The sequence below is a fragment of the Seriola dumerili genome, unplaced genomic scaffold (assembly GCF_002260705.1).
Source record: "Seriola dumerili isolate Sdu_G_001 unplaced genomic scaffold, Sdu_1.0 BDQW01000040.1, whole genome shotgun sequence".
Lineage (NCBI taxonomy): Eukaryota > Metazoa > Chordata > Actinopteri > Carangiformes > Carangidae > Seriola > Seriola dumerili.
The window spans coordinates 349,758-366,645 of NW_019174295.1; the positions used below are offsets into that span (position 1 = coordinate 349,758).

The 16,888-nt window shown below is 39.1% G+C and overlaps 1 protein-coding gene across 3 annotated transcripts; it reads left to right on the plus strand.

Moving 5' to 3' along the window:
- Window positions 1-220: 220 nt before the first annotated feature.
- LOC111217172 (leucine-rich repeat-containing protein 32-like) lies at window positions 221-11,250 on the plus strand. Of its 3 annotated transcripts, none has more exons than XM_022738925.1 (3): window positions 221-237; window positions 4,705-4,798; window positions 8,141-11,250. In XM_022738925.1, exons 2-3 carry the CDS (start codon window positions 4,709-4,711, stop codon window positions 10,001-10,003), a joined length of 1,953 nt encoding a protein of 650 aa, XP_022594646.1. In that variant the 5' UTR covers window positions 221-237; window positions 4,705-4,708; the 3' UTR covers window positions 10,004-11,250. The 3 variants fall into 3 exon arrangements, with proteins under 3 accessions (XP_022594646.1, XP_022594645.1, XP_022594647.1); XM_022738924.1 differs by lacking the exon at window positions 221-237 and adding an exon at window positions 2,134-2,350; XM_022738926.1 differs by lacking the exon at window positions 221-237 and adding an exon at window positions 2,217-2,222.
- Window positions 11,251-16,888: the final 5,638 nt, after the last annotated feature.

Sequence of the window (16,888 nt, forward strand, 5' to 3'; positions counted from 1 at the left end):
ACAAAAAGGGGGCAATCCCCCAGGAGAGCATCATGTGGTGTGCTTTGTTTGTAATATGAAGCGGTGAGGTAGGTGTGTGTGTGTGCGTGTGTGTGTGTGTGTGTGTGTGAGAGAGAGAGAGAGGGAGAGGGAGAGCTGAACATGACACCACTGATAAACATAATGAAGGATGAAACGATGGTGAATGTGAAACCAAACCTGCTACGAATGTACGAGACACTGGAGACAAGAGACCAGGTGAGGCTGCTCTTTATTCACCTTCTTTATTATTTACAATATTCCTTTTTCTTTTTCACCTGTTTCTAAAGTAACTTACTTAGATACTCGTACTTCTTCCTGCACCACATGTATTTGACAGTTACTCTTCTGAATTAATATTTTATTTGAAAAAAAAACAAACAAACATCAACATTAGGACATATGGGGAATTATTATGGATTAAACCAAACAACTGCGTAAAGTAAAGGATCGAATTCACTCTTGGCAACAACGTTTAAAAAATGTGGAAATTTGCCCAGTTGTCATGGAGATGGATCTGTTGACTGAAAAGTTCAGTAACTATTCTGATTTGGATCCACAACGCTTTAAAAGATTTAAATGTCAGACTTCATTCTTGACTGTCCCAACTCAAAGTCCTCTTACTAGCTTTTACCAGAGCTTTCATCCATATTAAACAGAAATGGAGAATATCTTGAGCTTCAGTGGGATGTTGTTTAAGTTTAAAATGAGTGGATGGAGTATTTTTTGTTACCTGCAAACAGTTCTGAAGGGTAACGTAGTATATATACTCATGTACTGTACCTACAGTTTGTACTTTTACTTTACTTTTACTTTAATTCCTCCTTCACTACAATTCAATGACAGATTTTTACTCCACTACATTGTACCTACATTTACAGCTGATTTTACATTTAAATACACTTATAAAATATGATTTATTTAGAGATTAAATACCCAAATAACATGTAGAGAAGTTAAAATTACACTACAACACAAAAATTACTGCTGATACATTAGTAATAATTTGATAGTGTAATATAATAAAGCACCCTGACACAGTTCATCCTGCATAACGAATACTTTTGGTACTTTGAATACTTTTGTTCTTTTACTTACTGGTAAAATTTTAAAAGCAGACTTTCAGCAGCTTGTAGAAGAGCATTTTGTTAATTAAAAGTTAGGTTAATTAAATTTAAGTAAAGGACTTCTTCCACTACTGGCTGCAAACACATGTTCATTATTGTGAACCTGCCAATATAATTGAACAGGACAGAAAATCACTTTAGACTTCTTGTTAAAGACATTTGACTAAACAGAAAGTCCATAAAGAGTCTGTAGATCATGATGTTAGTGAAGTAAAAGGTGAAGTGTTGTGTTCGTGGCCTCCCGCTTCAGATCCGCACAGTAAAGTCGAACAGCTCCACTGAAGCAGTCAGAGTTTTACTCATTCACTCTCCCAGCCAGGAGAGACATTCATACACTTGTACAGTGATTTAAAACTAATTGCCTGTGTGTGTTAACTGGCCTTAGTCATTGAAGTTACAGTGATGTTTGTTTACAGCAAACCAGAGAAGAAGCCACATGACAAATCCAACTGCACTCCCACAGTCTTGAAAAGGATGTGTGAATTTTCAACACGCCCACATGTCTCCGATGGGTGGACTACTTCTTTCCAAATCCATCAATAACTGCTGCTGACATTTTTTTGTTCTGTCTGGGTGGAGATGTGGAGAATGAAAACATTGTCTCTTTTCAAAAAATGTATCCATAAAAGGTTGTTTAAAAAAAAAAAAAAAAAAAAAAACCCCAAAAAACTTCCAGATTCAAAGATAATACAAACATGGAGAGCTGAGATCAAATATATTAAAATAACCCACATTCCTAATGGAGATTGGCCTGTGAGAAAATTTAAACTATTTCTAAAGAAATCATCCAACTTTAGGATTAAAAGGGGGAGAGGGGGGGGGGTGTTATGGAGTTTGGGGGTGGTGTGTGGGGGAGGGTGTGCGTGGGAGTTGGAGGGGGCGACTGGACTTCCCAATCCCCTTATAAGGCATTTCCCTGAGAGCAGTGGGAGGGGGGAAGAAGGCCGAGCGATGCAGGATATTCTCACAGGATGTGATGGCTGGACAGCAGCCGGAGCTGTGCGATGTGGAGGGAAGAGTCAGCTGAGGGGAGCCTCTGGCCTCGCGGTGCCTCGTTTGGTTACTATCTACTTATCTGTGAGTGTGTGTGTGTTTGTGTGTGTGTGTGTGTTTGTGTGTGCGCGTGCATGTGTGTGTGCGTGCTGAGGATGTGAAATCAGGATGATCAGGAGATACTGCCACATTAGTCATCAGCTGAAAGTGAGGTAAATGTTCAGCTTTACAATAAGTTTTAAAATGTGTTGCTTGTTGTTGTTGCTGTGGGGTTTTGGTCTGTGGGAGCTCTGGACTGGAGCGAGCAGATGCTGCTGTGTGTACATGGTTACAGACGGCAGAGGTGGAAGAAGTACTTAGATCCTTTATTGAAGTTCCAAAACAACAATATACAAAGTAAAGTAAAAGTAAAAGTACAAAAGTGTTCTTATTACAACTTTGCAGGGAATTTACATATAAAACATATGATGTAAGTGATATCTCTGGATGTTTACATTTTGTTATTGCTACTTTTACTTAAGTAAACAATCTCAATACTTCTGCTTATGGTTGTAAACACGTGTCTCAAGAGGATTTTGAAAAAATACATATATAATAGAAAATCTGCAGTTTAGAGGTAAAAAATATATATATTTTGTGTGCTCAGAGTGAAATGATGTCATGTGTAAACAGGATTTTTGACTACATGTTAAAATTGTTTTATTTTGTTAAGTAGAATCTTTAAAAACAAGTCTGTAGAGCATGAAACCGCCAAAATAAAGTGTCTCTGGTTCTCCTGCTTCCAATCTGTACAGAGCAGTTAAAAAAACCAATACAGGCGTTATCAGTGAAATGTACTTAAAGTAAACGTGTAAACATGTGCTCTCTGACTGGTATATTATTATATATGACATTATAAGATTAATACTGATGCTTCAATGCTTCAGTAGCATTTTCCTCTTGTAGCTGCTCAAGATGGAGCTAGTTTTAATACTTAATGTACATTTCAGTTGTTTAGTCCAGTGCTTCCCAACCGAGGGGTCGTCAGAAAGAAGAAAAAACTCATTTGAATTATTAAAAAAAAAAAAAAAAAATCCCTAACTTTTACTTAATTTGAAATATTGGATAATTTTACATATTTAGGGGCTCAAACATTTATTTAAATAAAACCACGTGAGAAATTTAGAGGAAAAACTCAATTAAACTTTCAATTCTGAAACTTGACCAGGTTTTGTTCTATTTTTTTGTGCTTATTGTTTGTTATATTTTTATAAGTTTATCACCTTTTTAATGCAAAGTCATAATGTGAAAAGTAGCCATTGCTGTTAAATTCATGTTGTGGGGTAAAAAGTACAATATTTACCTCTTAAATGGCGTGAAGTGGAGGGAAAAACCTGAATTTAATTGGAAATACTGAAGTAAAGTACCTCAGTTGACGGACCATTTTCCTGCTCCAGACAGACAGAAAGAGTGTTGAGCTTTCTGGCTGCTGATGAAAAACCACAGTGTTTTATCAGATTGTAAATGTTTAAAAGAGTTCTGCAAGTAACTTGTGTGATAAACCTCCGGTATTTGCCTTTGGCCATCAGTACAAAGAAGCCAGGCAGTATCTCTGATCACCCAACGAACTGGCTTATTGAACAAAATGTTTTATTTTAACACTTTTTTTTGAAAAAAAACTTTTATTTGTTGATTGCCAACAAACCCAAAAGCTTTTCAGAAGCTCTAAACACATGATGTTTGTGTGTTTTATGCAGCTGCTTCGAGTTGGCATTCGCTCACAGACATCACAAGGGTGCAGTGATTAATGTCTTTAGTGAAGCGAGTTTGCTCTTGAATCTGAGAGAAAATGTGTGTAGTGAACATTTTACATGAGCTGGACTCAACCTTTGTCACGTTTAACACTGAACTGAACAGCAGGTGAGTATTTAGGGGCGACAACTTGTTGCATTTCTAATTTAAAAACCAGATAGTTTTTTGTTTTTCTCTTCACTATCTGCTTCACTATCTTTTTTGTGGTGCCATTTTTGTTTCACCTAGATTCCCACGTGCTTATCATCCCCATGGGTGTTTACCATTACAGTGATACTAATTACTCCCACATTGTCTGCCATGCAAGGCTGCATGTTGTTTTGTTCTGTTCAGGGGAGCCTGTCAGGAAATATTTTAGTTTAAGTTTCCACAAAATAACAGGCACAAACCTTGAGTCTCATAAATGATGACTCACGAAACAGTCTCTATGCTTTTTCTGTTTCCAAACAATAACCTACAGCAGTGAATCGATTGCATTTACCCAGAGCCAATGGAAACGCTTCAGCTTTGTTTGCTTAGTCATCCCCTCTCAGCCCCGCTAGTTCTGCAGCTGTATATTTTATCTGCATACAAATAACAAAAAGCCCCTTTTTGCACTCCATCACAGGGCATAAATAGTGCTGTCATAGGTCAGCATGTCACATAGTAGGTAGGGCTACTTCCCTCTTCCTTCCCTTTTCGAGTCATATCACCTCACAGCATGTTTCCTGCATTCATGTGTTTCTAACTCGAGTGATCTGGACTCCCTCTCTCTCTCTCTCTCTCTGTGCTGCAGCACCATGGCCGCCTTCCAGCTGCTCTTCCCGCTGTTGGTCAGCTGCGTGGTGGCATCCGCAAGTCCTCCCCGACACCTCCCTCCATGCCAAGTTGTAAGTAAAGCCTGGTAAACAGACACACACACACACACACACACACACACACACAGCAGTGGTTCAACAGTGACACTTTGGTATCTAAATTCATGTTTTATTTGTGGCTTCTTCTCCAAACATTCCTCACATTTCCACTTAAATAAATACAGTCCGCGTGGGTTTTTTGCACCTGATGTCCGTTTGTTTTATTATGGGTTGCCCACGGTAACCGAGATGAGACACCCTAATCCATCAGGTGCTTGAGGTATTTTCCGATTAACTTTAGGCAGATGGTTTATTTGAGCAGATCTGGTTTATCAGTTTTAGCCCTTGTACCGTGCTGCCAACAAAACTTAACAAAAATTTGGCTTCACTGGAAAGACACACTGACTGAGTGTTTTTTGTGACACACTAAACTGCAGAGTCACTTGTCAGTCAAGTGCGTAACTGTGTACAGTACTGTGACATCTTTTCCTCGGAGTTTGTGGTGAATCATGATTCAGTTTGAGCTTATCCACGCAAACTGGCTGCAGTGGTTCTTGTTTAGTTATGTAACAAACTGGAGACGTGACGTCCATCAATTCCTCTGTGCTGGAGGAGTTTTTCTTTTTCCCACGAAACACCAGCCAATATGTAAAAAGAGCTTTTGGCTGTAGGTTGAATCACGACAGAGCTGGAGCAGTTGGTGCGATAAAAAAAAAACAAAAAAACAATTAAGTGATTTTAGGTGTCACTACAAGTGTCCACAGACTCAGCTGTGGTATCTGGGTATATTACACACATCTGAATCCAGCCAGAGATCCAACATGACTGACACACGGAGGATGATTATAAAAACAGGAGCCTGGATATGAAACAGCCTCTCACTCTGTTTCAAGTCATCTTTCTTTCTAAAAATACCCTGATACTGAAACCGAAGGTGCGTCACTTTTCTTTGATGTGGTGGTTGCAAATGCTATAAATATCCTACCATCAATGAGAGTTTCGCTGTTGGAATCCGCTCTGTGTGGGAGGAGGTGTGTGTACCCTGTCCGTAATGTATTTGTGTGTATACATGTATTTTATGCATCACAAAAGACATGCAACTCAAGAACTGTGCACATATTCATTTAAAGGATTATACATTTTAGGATAGCTGTATTTGTTTCTTCCACAAAGGAAGTTCTGTTTTCACCTGTGTCGGTTTGTTTGTTATTTATTATTTATTTGCGGGATTACGCAACGAGTTCTGATACAGTTTGTACCAAACTTGGTGACAAGCCTTTAGATTTACTATGAATTTTAATCTTTTTTGTTTTTTATCTCTGAAGTCTGGTGTATGTTGTTTGACACTGGCCTTGGGGGAGGTACGCATACAGTACACTGGAAGAGTTATGGGTTGCTGTGATCGTTCCTCCTTTCCTTAGAGTATCTGAACTCATCCCTTCCTACTGTGATTCCAACGTACAGGATGTGGGAGAGTCCAAATCAAGTGTGTATCTTCCAACGATATTGTCTTTTTTTTTGTTGTTGCCTCAGAAACAGGTTTATTACAAACTCACATACAAGGAATTTGGAAAATGGTCAAAATATACAAAGTAAGAGAAAACTGAAAGGAGAGACAGGACAGGAAATGAGAGGACACAGATGGGGCTTGACACTACAGTAGTAAAGGTTGTCCAGCCTGTTGACCTTTGTTGCATGTTATTCCCCATATATATCTGTCATTTCTGTGCTTTCACTACCTAAAAAAGATATAAAACGGCCAGAGATAATAATAATAAGAAGAAGAAGGAGAAACAAACAAAAAACAAAGATCTCCAGCTGCACTTGAACCACAGATGATCCAGTTCATGGTTGCCGCCTTAAACCCTGAAGCCACTGGTTCCTGAAGTGAGTGCTGCAGCAAAGGCAAGGGGAAGGATTTCTTTCCCTTTATTTTTACTGCACATTTTAATAAAGTTTTACTGCATAAAAAACATTTACGTTCAAACGTATGAAATAGGGAAGACGTCAAGCAACAAAGGCTGAAATCGCCACATTAAAACACAGTTTAATGAAATGATGCTGCAGCTATGAATGAACATGAGTGAGAGAAACAGAGTAAGAAGAGTAAGTCCTCTCAAACATGTTATATCCATCTCCACTGTCCATTATATCCACTATGAATGTCCATGCAAATCATAATCATACAAAGTGTTGTACTAAAAACTTAAACTTAAACTTTGGCGGATGCACACTTGATGTGTCTAACTAAGCGTTGTATCACCCTCTGTTGAATTTAGGAATATATTTTGACTTGATTTGGATATGGATTTGTCCACCATCTTTAATCCTGGAGATCCAGTATGGAGAGGAGGAATGACCAGTAACTCTTTAACTGTACATACGGCCACGAGAGTGTTGTTAAAAAAAACAAAAAACATCCTGTAACTTTCAAATGAGGGTTTTCCTGTTTGTTTCCACCTACTGCACTAGTAGCCGTTTGTTTCAGTATCACTATAACTAAATGTGCCGTGAACCACTTCACGTATGAATCACATGTTGTGCACACTAAGATTTAGGTTTAGATTACCAAAGGTCTCAGGAATGTAAGCAGATGCAGACGGTCCACATGGGGCCGTGGAGATATCACTGATAACACCTGTGTTACCTGCAGAATTCACAGAGGAAAGATCATCCCTCCGCTGATGATTCTTCTTTACAACATGCCTGATCTGCTCCTCAGTGCCTGGCAACAGATTCGAGATGTTTTTGCCCTGCAGTAGTTCTTGAATAAATCAATGTGTTTGTTTACAACCGGCTTGTAAGCAACAAGGAATGCCACTTTCAGCAATTACACCAAGAAGCCAAATGTACACAAGCCTCGGAGAGAAAACAGAGAACAGAGACAGTTTTATGAGCTGTTTTTAGACAGGGGGGGCGGGGGGTCTCGTGGCCATGTGGTTTCAATTATAAACTACACTTAATACCTTAAATATTTGAATCTATTGGGGGAAAAGGGGGAGAAGATGATGAAAACTGTGGACTGGTGATAAACGTGTGAGGTGTGTTTTCTTCAAACTGAAAAATCTTTCTTTTAAAAGTTTCATCTGGGTCGAAGAGCTCGAGGAGAATGAGAGTCATGTAATTTTTCATTGAAAAGCAGTTAATTTTTCAGTTTAATTCAAAGAGAAAAAGCCATAGTAAAAGGTTTTTTCGTCATTAGAACAACTCACCATCATAAACCTCAGAGCACTGTCTTGTTGCCAAGAACATGCCGTTGATACACTGACTCATAAATCAACCCAATTTAAACATTTGGTCTCTGTTGTGTCATGGTCAGGCAATCCTGGCAGAGTGCCGACATAATCAGACTTGTGTGTTTGTCTTTGTTCGTAGGTCCAGATGGATGCGTTTTGCAGCGATCTCAGCCTCAGAAGTGCACCGCCCAACCTTCCCCATGGCGTCCAAATGCTGGACCTTTCTCGTAACCAGGTGCAAAACCTCACCCAGGAAACTCTAGCGTACCACACCGGCTTCCATCATCTGAATCTTCGCTCTAACAAGATCCACTTCATCCAGCCGGGGCTCTTCAAAGACATGACTGATCTAAGAGTTCTCGATCTGTCCAGGAATCACCTGAATGTTTTTGCTCTTTCCAAAATCAACATCGGGCCTCTTACAGCTGTAGAGTCACTTGATCTTTCAAGCAATGGGCTGTACACAGGGATGTCAGACTATTTCCTGGCTGATTCTCCGTCACTGGCGAACCTTTCTCTGAGCAGCAACAGCATCACTAAAATAGCACAAGATACGTTCAGTGGATCCTGGTCCTTGAAAAAAATCAGCCTCCACAATAACGTAATCTTGGAGATTGAAGATGGCGCTTTTGACTCCTTGCATAATCTGACCGAACTCGATCTGTCCAAGAATTCAATCACGTGCATCACAGACTTCAACCTCTATAATTTAAAAGTGCTCAATCTCAGCAAGAACAGCATGGAGCTTTTCCAAAGCGTCGGCTCAGCTCAGTCGTATCAGCTTCTCTCTCTTGATCTGAGTGAAAACAAAATGCCTTACTTTCCATTTCTGCCCAGACAGAACGTGCTTGAGTATCTGGATGTTTCACGAAACCACCTTCGGAGCATCAACGTCTCAGCAAGTTCTGAGAGAAGGACATTTTTAAATCACCTTAGATACCTGGACATGAGTTACAACCAACTCAAAAGCATACCAGAGTCCTTTTTCTGCTTCATGGGATCACTCGAGGTCCTGAATGTGAGTAATAACTGTATTGGCTCGTTTTCTATCACTAACGAAGGTCTTCTACCGAAAGTGAAGATTATCAATCTCAGCTATAACTCACTGCAGAGTCTCACATTTAATGAAAACATTCTGCAGTCGCTGGAAAAGCTCTTCTTACAGGGAAACGACCTCACCACCTTGGACCATCAAGTATTTCAAAGACTTCCAAGTATCAGATACCTGCAGCTCCAGCAGAACAACCTGAAAATCTGCGCCTCGGAGCAGAAGCAGCAAGAAGCAGCGCTGACAGACCAAAACCACCAGCATCCTCCCGGTTGTGTGTCCTTTTCTTCTGTTCATAGCTTGCGCTTCCTGTACCTGTCTGAAAACAATCTTCAGACTCTGCCTGCGAACGCATTTGCCAACACCTCTCTGAAGTTACTGGACTTGTCCCTGAACCCAGGCTTGGACATGGACAAAGACTCCCTCTCCGGTCTCGAGCACTCCCTGGTTCACCTCCTCCTGAGGGAAAACAACATTTCCAGGCTAAACACAGATCTGTCCTTGCTGAAGAGTCTCAAAAACGTTGACCTGTCCACCAACCAGTTGACCTCTCTACCTATGTGGGACAAAGAGTCCTCCATTGAGTCCTTAAACCTGCAGAACAACAACCTGGTCACCGTGGAGTACAGCACCATGCTCGCTCTGGAGCGCTCACTAAAAACCCTCTACATGGGCTCCAACCCTCTGAACTGCTGCACCAACCTCGGCTTCCTCCATGTGGTGCAGCGCTCAGCCGTGGTCGTTCCCGACATCGAGACCGTGACCTGCGTTCACGAGGACTTTTCACAGCCGGTCAACATTGAGAAGCTGACTGAGGGAATGTGTCAAGGATCGGGAACCCCGATGTATATTTCCATTGTACTGGTATTGTTAGCTGTGATGATCATGTTGGGGCTGCTGGCTAGATATTGTCACTTGAGGAAACGAAAGCGCAACAGAAGCTTTAGGGCGTAACATGAATGAACAGTACAGTGCACAAACAGGACCATGAAGAATTTATATATGGAACATGAGAGGGTTGGTGGTTTTTAACCAGATACACGAATGTAGTGTCTGTGGTGTCATCTGAAGGACAATTTGAAGCCTTGATTTGGGTTTACCATCTTTTTTTTTACTAGAGTGAACACATCCAGATTTCGGCAACGTGGAAGAAGCTGAGTTGGTGGTTCACTGATGGGCTGAGACACCTGTCAATCAAACAAACACGTGCCTTAATATCCTACTCAAAGCAATGGCTCGGAAGAAGAAGTGAAATGGACGAACTATTGAAACCAGAACTTCTGGAAAATATAATCACCTTGTTTTCTAAAGAGAAGTTTGGACTTTTTGGATGGACTTCTAAATGTCAGAGTTTCTTGCAGCATCTTGTGACTGTTTGAGAAACTGCAGCTTTGGATTCTTATGGTGTGTTCAGACAGAACATGAAAGCCAAATTTAAGAGGGGTTATTGCAAATATGAGTCTACGTTACCAATGTACAAAGACCAGAAGAAAAAGGAGAGCAACTGGAGGGAAATAACGGGAGTTTCTGGTGAGTTCAGAGATCAGTAAGAGGGAGTTATCTAAATACTGTGGTCACAGTGGGTCCAGTATTCAAAGTCCTGCAAATGAAGCGAGGCGAAAATTACTTTTGCTTTCTGTCTGAACACACCATTATGACAGTGTTTCATGCTTGGTTTTAATATCAAGCTGCATGCTGCACATGAGTTTATTGAATGTAAGGGGAAAATCTGCAGTAAAAAAACCTCATCACTGTTGAACATTCAGCCTTAATGAAATGTTACTCACTTACTTTCAACTTTATTTGTCCCTGGAGGGCAATCAGTTTTGTTAAAGTTATAGTTTGACTTTTTGGGAATTCCTCTCATTTGTTGAAAGTTAGATGAGAAGATCAGATGAAGATTGGTATCCCATGTCTGTAATGTAAATATGAAGCTACAGCCAGCAGCCAGTTAGCTTAGCTTAGCTTAGCTTAGCATAAAGACCATAAACATGGGGACATAGAAAACCTGGCTCTGTCCAAAGGGAATAAAATCCTTCTTCCACCACCTCAGTCAAACAGTCAAACACATGACATATCATGTAACTCGTACAACAAAACCAAAGTAAAAACAAGTTGTGGTTTTATTGGGGAGGGGGGGTCATGTGTCTGACTGTTTGTTGGCCACATGCAGTAACTTCAGGAAGCCGCAAAAAAAAAAACAAGCAAAATATAATTTGTTCATTTATGATGTTGAACTTTACAGTCAACACCTTAAACCTAGGACCCCATTGCTCATATTAAGAGGCTAGTTAAGACAGTGTATCTATTTTGGGTGAACTGACCCTTTAAAAAGAATCACGATTTATAATTAATCCGTACAAAAAGTGTTGATGAAATCAAGGTATAATGTGTTAATTAGTGGGCTTCAGAGGTTCTGGTACAGTGGGAGGATTTTGTTACTTTGGACCATGCCAGTCTTTATGCTAAGCTAAGCTAATCATCTCATATTTACCATGCATGTGAGTGTGGTGTCGATCTTCTCGTCTAATTCTCAGCAGGAGTATAAATAAGTTTATTTTCCAAAATGTTCAACTATTCCATTAAAGGTTGAATGAGGGGCTTTTAAGAAACAGAATACATCAGTGACAGATGAAGATAAAACTGACTGAAGGAGGGGTGGGTGGGGGTTCAGATAACAAACAGTGTAAGATTATCTGAGAGTGGAATTTTCCTTTAAGCTAAAACTAAAGTACACAGCACTACGAAAGGTCATGAAACAAAATGTTCTTTATTCTTGGATGATGAAGTGTGATTAGAAGATGAAGTAGAAGCAGACTGAGAGTCATCTGAGATGACGCCGCAAAAAAGTCTATTTTTAAAAGCAATACAAACCGTCCTTTACCCTTCATGTAGTTTGCACTTTATATTTCCCTTTATTTGTGTGACTGTATCTTGTTCTTAACACTAAGAAATGAATACTGCTAGAAGACCAAGCAGAGCATATGTTGATATAATTTATTATTTTTTTACTATAATAAAGATTAAGCTGGACATTTTAAACATTATGTTTTCTGTACTGATCCCAGGTCTGTGCGGCTCCCCCCTTGACACAATATTGATGAATTTGACATGAACATGTTTATATACCCTTCATGGGTGAAGTTAAAAGCTGGCCTGAGCACTGAAATTAATAACTGTGATACTCCGACATAGAAGTACAATATATATACTGTATTGTTTTATCATAAACCAATGAATATGAACTCCAGCGCTGTATTGTAGTGGGCTACACTGGGATCCACAGTTTCATACGATTTTAACGTGCCTGATCCTAAAACTATTATTGTTATTATTTTTATTATTATTTTTTATCTGCAAGTCAATTTAAGTGATTTGTAACTTTTCACGTCCTGTGAGCGATATTTTGTACCAAATGAAAGACTTTTCTACACTTAAACATTGTGTGAGAAATTATTTGTGTGACAAACAACATGTAAACCTCTGAACACTGTAGTGACACCAGCACAGGGTATAGGTTTAAACGCACATTATAGTAATATTTTACTTTACGTTTTGTGCTCTCTTGCTAAGAGTTAGATGAGAAGACTGACACCACCCACATATATAATACATTTGTAGCTAATCAGAGGAAACAGCTTCCCTGGCTCCGTCCAAACATAAGAAAATCCTCAAAAAATCCTCATTTTTTATCATCGTCATATTTAGATCGGTTTTCTCATCGAACTCTCACCGAGAAAGAAAACTAATGCATTTCCCAACATGTTGACCTGTTGTCGAGTGCACGAAAACACTTAACACAGGATTTAAGAGGTTTCTGAGAAAAGAAGATGAAGACATGACATTAAATTGAATGTCATTTTCTAATTCTTGCCCCTTGATTATTGAACAAATGTTTTGTCTGCCTCTATGTTTATTTTATATATGATTTTATTCTCTTACTGATAATGCACCATCTTCATCTATGGTTAATAAATTATTTATTAATGCTTTATAGATCAGTTATAAGATATTAGTAAGAGCAACTACTGGGTTGCCAGATTGTGGACAAATCCTCCTCCAGCACAAACACTTGGATTGTCTGTTTAGATTTGTTTGAGCTGGTTTGACGACTGAGCTGCAGGAAATCTGAGCCAAAATCCATTTATACAAAATATATAATATAATAATATAACAACTTTTTTTAACATTTACAACAAAATCTGAAGATAATGCTATGATATAAAACACATCTTCACATTTGAGAAGCAGACGCTGATTAATATTTAGTGTTTTTGCTTAAAGAAACAACTTAAAACAATTAATTACAGATTCAATCTGTCAATTCACTAATTAGTGAACACGCCGATGTAAGTGGAACACTATAATGATCATAATGATAATAATATAGAGTATTTCTTCATAGAAGCGGTTATAATTGCTGACAAATGCTGTGTGTTAATAAAAACACTTAAATATATTCAAAAATAAAAATGCTTACAACTACATTGTAGTATCTTATATTTATTAAATGTCGGTTACTGCTTGTGAAGGCTGATTAACTACGACACGTGCTTGGAAAAAAGCCTGAGTGTCACAGCTCAGTTCCACATGCAAGGATAAGCAATGCAAATTTTGACTGATACAGTGTCATATTCAGGACATGCAAAACTGATAAAGATCGGGATTCCCGATTCCTCACCCCTAAACTAAGCTCACCAGCTGCTGGCTGTAGCTTCACGTTTAACAGTGGTGAAAGACGTATTGAGATGTTTTATTCAAGTAACAGTAGAAAAAGTAATTTATAGATTTCTACCTACAGGTGCCCAGCTTTAATACTGGTTAAGAAATCAAGAAAATGGCCCCATATTGTTAAAATACCAAGGAAAGTCATTTGTTATCGTTTATCAAAAATGATCAGAAACTAGTTTGGAAAACTGATTAATTGTTTGAGTCATTCAGGAAAAAAAAAAAGCCAAAATAGTTCTGTTTCCAGCTTCTGAAAGATGAAATTTCTGGTTTTCATAGTCGTCTGTTACAGTAAACTCACCGACTGGATGGTTAGTCGGCTAAAACAAGACATTTGAAGACAGCACTTGGACTCTCTACTCTGTTTTCAGATATTTTACAGACTAAAAACTTCTATCTGTTGAACTTCACTATCCAGAAATTCTGTCAGATTGTCATTAAACTACTCAGAGCACACTGATGCTCATATAACAACATGTCAACAGATGGTGACAGATGGTGCTCTACTCTGTTGTACTTTCACTTCGTAACGGTGCATTCGTGTGGCCTCTGTGAAGTGGGAAATTTCTAATCTTACCACCATAAATTTGTCTCAAACTGTCAACAAAGTGGTGAATTCCCGAGGTAATTGTGGCCAAAGTTTATGGTACAAAATTTCACTTTAACAGGTGGTGAACATGGCAGTCTACCAGGTTATTAATAATTATATCTTCATATAACTTCCCCTTTTCTGTCATAATGTGTGTAAATGTATCAGTCAGCATAGGCAGAGCTACTCATACTGGCTGGTAACAAGAGCAAACATTTTAGGTAATACTTGAACTCTGTTGTTTGCGTTTTACATGTATATAATTATCACTGACCGATGACCATCCGAATGCAAACAGGTTAAAAATATGCAGTCATGTTATAGAAGAGGAGAGAATGGGCATAGTTCAGGCTGACAATTTGGGTGTATGGTTGTATAATTCAGGAAATATGCTTCTTTGCTCTCTGGAGTCTTATCATCTCGGTGAAGGCTGTTCTGCAACCAGCAGACTCCAGAGAGTCACTGCACCCAGCCAAGAAATAGTCTGATAATTAGTGAGATTTGGAGGTAGATGGATTTTGCTGTGTTGGAAGATGTATCTGGATCATTCACAGTAACATTAGAACTGTGCAAGAGTTTAGACGTTTCGATGTTTATCCATCAGGGAGGTGTCTGATCTCTTTCCAAATTCATTCCGGAGCACAGCCAGAGATATGAAGAAGTATCTTCAGAGACGAGAAGAACGAGGAGGCCTGCAGCAGATGGTCTGGCCTCCACAGAGTCTTGATTTCAACATCATGGAGTCAGTCTGGGATCACATGAATGACTGAATGAGACAGTTCACCTAAAATACAATAAGGCTTCTGTTCCATGCTTAGAAATTAGCTTTGAGCAGGGTCTGTGAAACTACCTGAACACACACACAGCACATTTGTTGAATGTTGTGTGAACTGAGCCCTTAAAGTCCACATGGTGTTGTTACATTTGATCAAACTCTTTCATCCAGCGCTGAGGCTTTTAATTTGATAGTTCTGACCTGAGCGCTGGTCGCCTGCTTTCCCCCCGTGTTTACGTTTGGATTAAGGCTTTAAGGTTGAGAAAATGCTGCTCAGCATGAGAAGCTTTATCTTCACTGTTTAACGAAAGCTTTTTATACTCAGTGAGTCAGACCCTCCATCCCCTCCTCCTCCTCCTCCTCCTCCTCCTCCTCCCGCTCCCCTCACAGTCAGTGGAGCTAATTGACTGTCCTGGGTGGTACAGGAAGTTGTCGACGGGACGTCCTGTTTGACATCAAAGGGGAAAAAGCCTCTTTATCACTGTCAAGACAGAACGAGGAATCTCACGGATGCTTGGCAAAATATTCACTTAGAAATGGGCTTTTGTCTCAATAATGAAGCAATGCAGTCGTCTTCTTTATTTTTTAACATGTCACTTGGTGTTTGTGTTTAACTTAAATCCTGCCCCCGAAGCTCACTGTGAAGCTCTTTAAACACAGTGAAGTGTTCGGTTAAGTTAAGCAGATCCTGTCAAACTTGACTTTTCAAGAAGCTCCTCCATGCTGTTAAGCACGTATTTGCTTGAATTATAAATATATATCTTTGCCTATTTTTGTTCGGATGTAGTTTAGGCTGGGGTGAACTCCATAAATAAATACATAAAACATTATCTTAAGACAATGAATCATTAAAAGACAACCAGCTTCTGTCTTTCGCAAAAAAAATTAACTGCAGTCTTTGGATTTATAATTGAGAATTTGTTTATTTAACCTTCGCTCTATGGAGTTTGTAGTTAGCGGAAACCCCAGAGGTACTCTACACCATTTTTTTTTTAATCTAGAATCTGAAACTGATTCCTACGTCAGATAAGTACAATCAAATGTCTAGACTGTGTTTATGTTGGTGAAAATTATGTCTGCTTAAACTGCTTTAATTAACAAGTGCAGTTCTTCTGCTGTGTACTTCCAAGTTACATAACTGATGAGAGTGAAGTGTGTGTCTGTGTCCCCGAGTAAAAAGCAGCATTTGAATTATCACATTTTGATCCTTAAATGCTGATGTTACTGTGTATTAGTGAGATATATTTTCAGGGTCTCTTATTACTCACAGTTACAGCAGTGGTCTAGGATGTTTTCAGGTCAAAGTGAGAAGTTCCTCAAAATGATTAAAAATACATAATAATATAATTATTAAAGCAACAAATTCTCAATTTGAGAGGCTGGAATATTTTGTTTTTTTCTGTCAATCGACTCATTGATTAATTGACTAATCATTTCAGCTCTACTTTGTGATAAAGCATCATATTTTATAAGCTCTACATATGTTTTATATGCACAAATCTTAATTTGTGAAGTAACTGGTAACAACAGCTGTCAGATAAATGTAGCGGAACACATGTACCTCAAAACTGTACACGAGTAAATGTACTTGGTTACTTCCCACTGGTGAATTTCAGTTAAGTTGACCCTCGAGGCTCATGCAATGTGGAGAGCAAATCTCATGGCAAGCCGCCTATTAAATTATGAGATCTTGTGCGCAAAGTTGAGACTTTGGCCCGATGAAGCCCCAGAGAAAAGCTGCAGTCTC

Coding starts and splice junctions, on each gene's coding strand:
- LOC111217172 (XM_022738924.1), top strand. CDS start 2,307: ATGATCAGGAGATACTGCCACATTAGTCATCAGCTGAAAGTGAG. Junction 2,351..4,704: donor AGTCATCAGCTGAAAGTGAG/GTAAATGTTCAG, acceptor TCTGTGCTGCAG/CACCATGGCCGCCTTCCAGC. Junction 4,799..8,140: donor ACCTCCCTCCATGCCAAGTT/GTAAGTAAAGCC, acceptor CTTTGTTCGTAG/GTCCAGATGGATGCGTTTTG.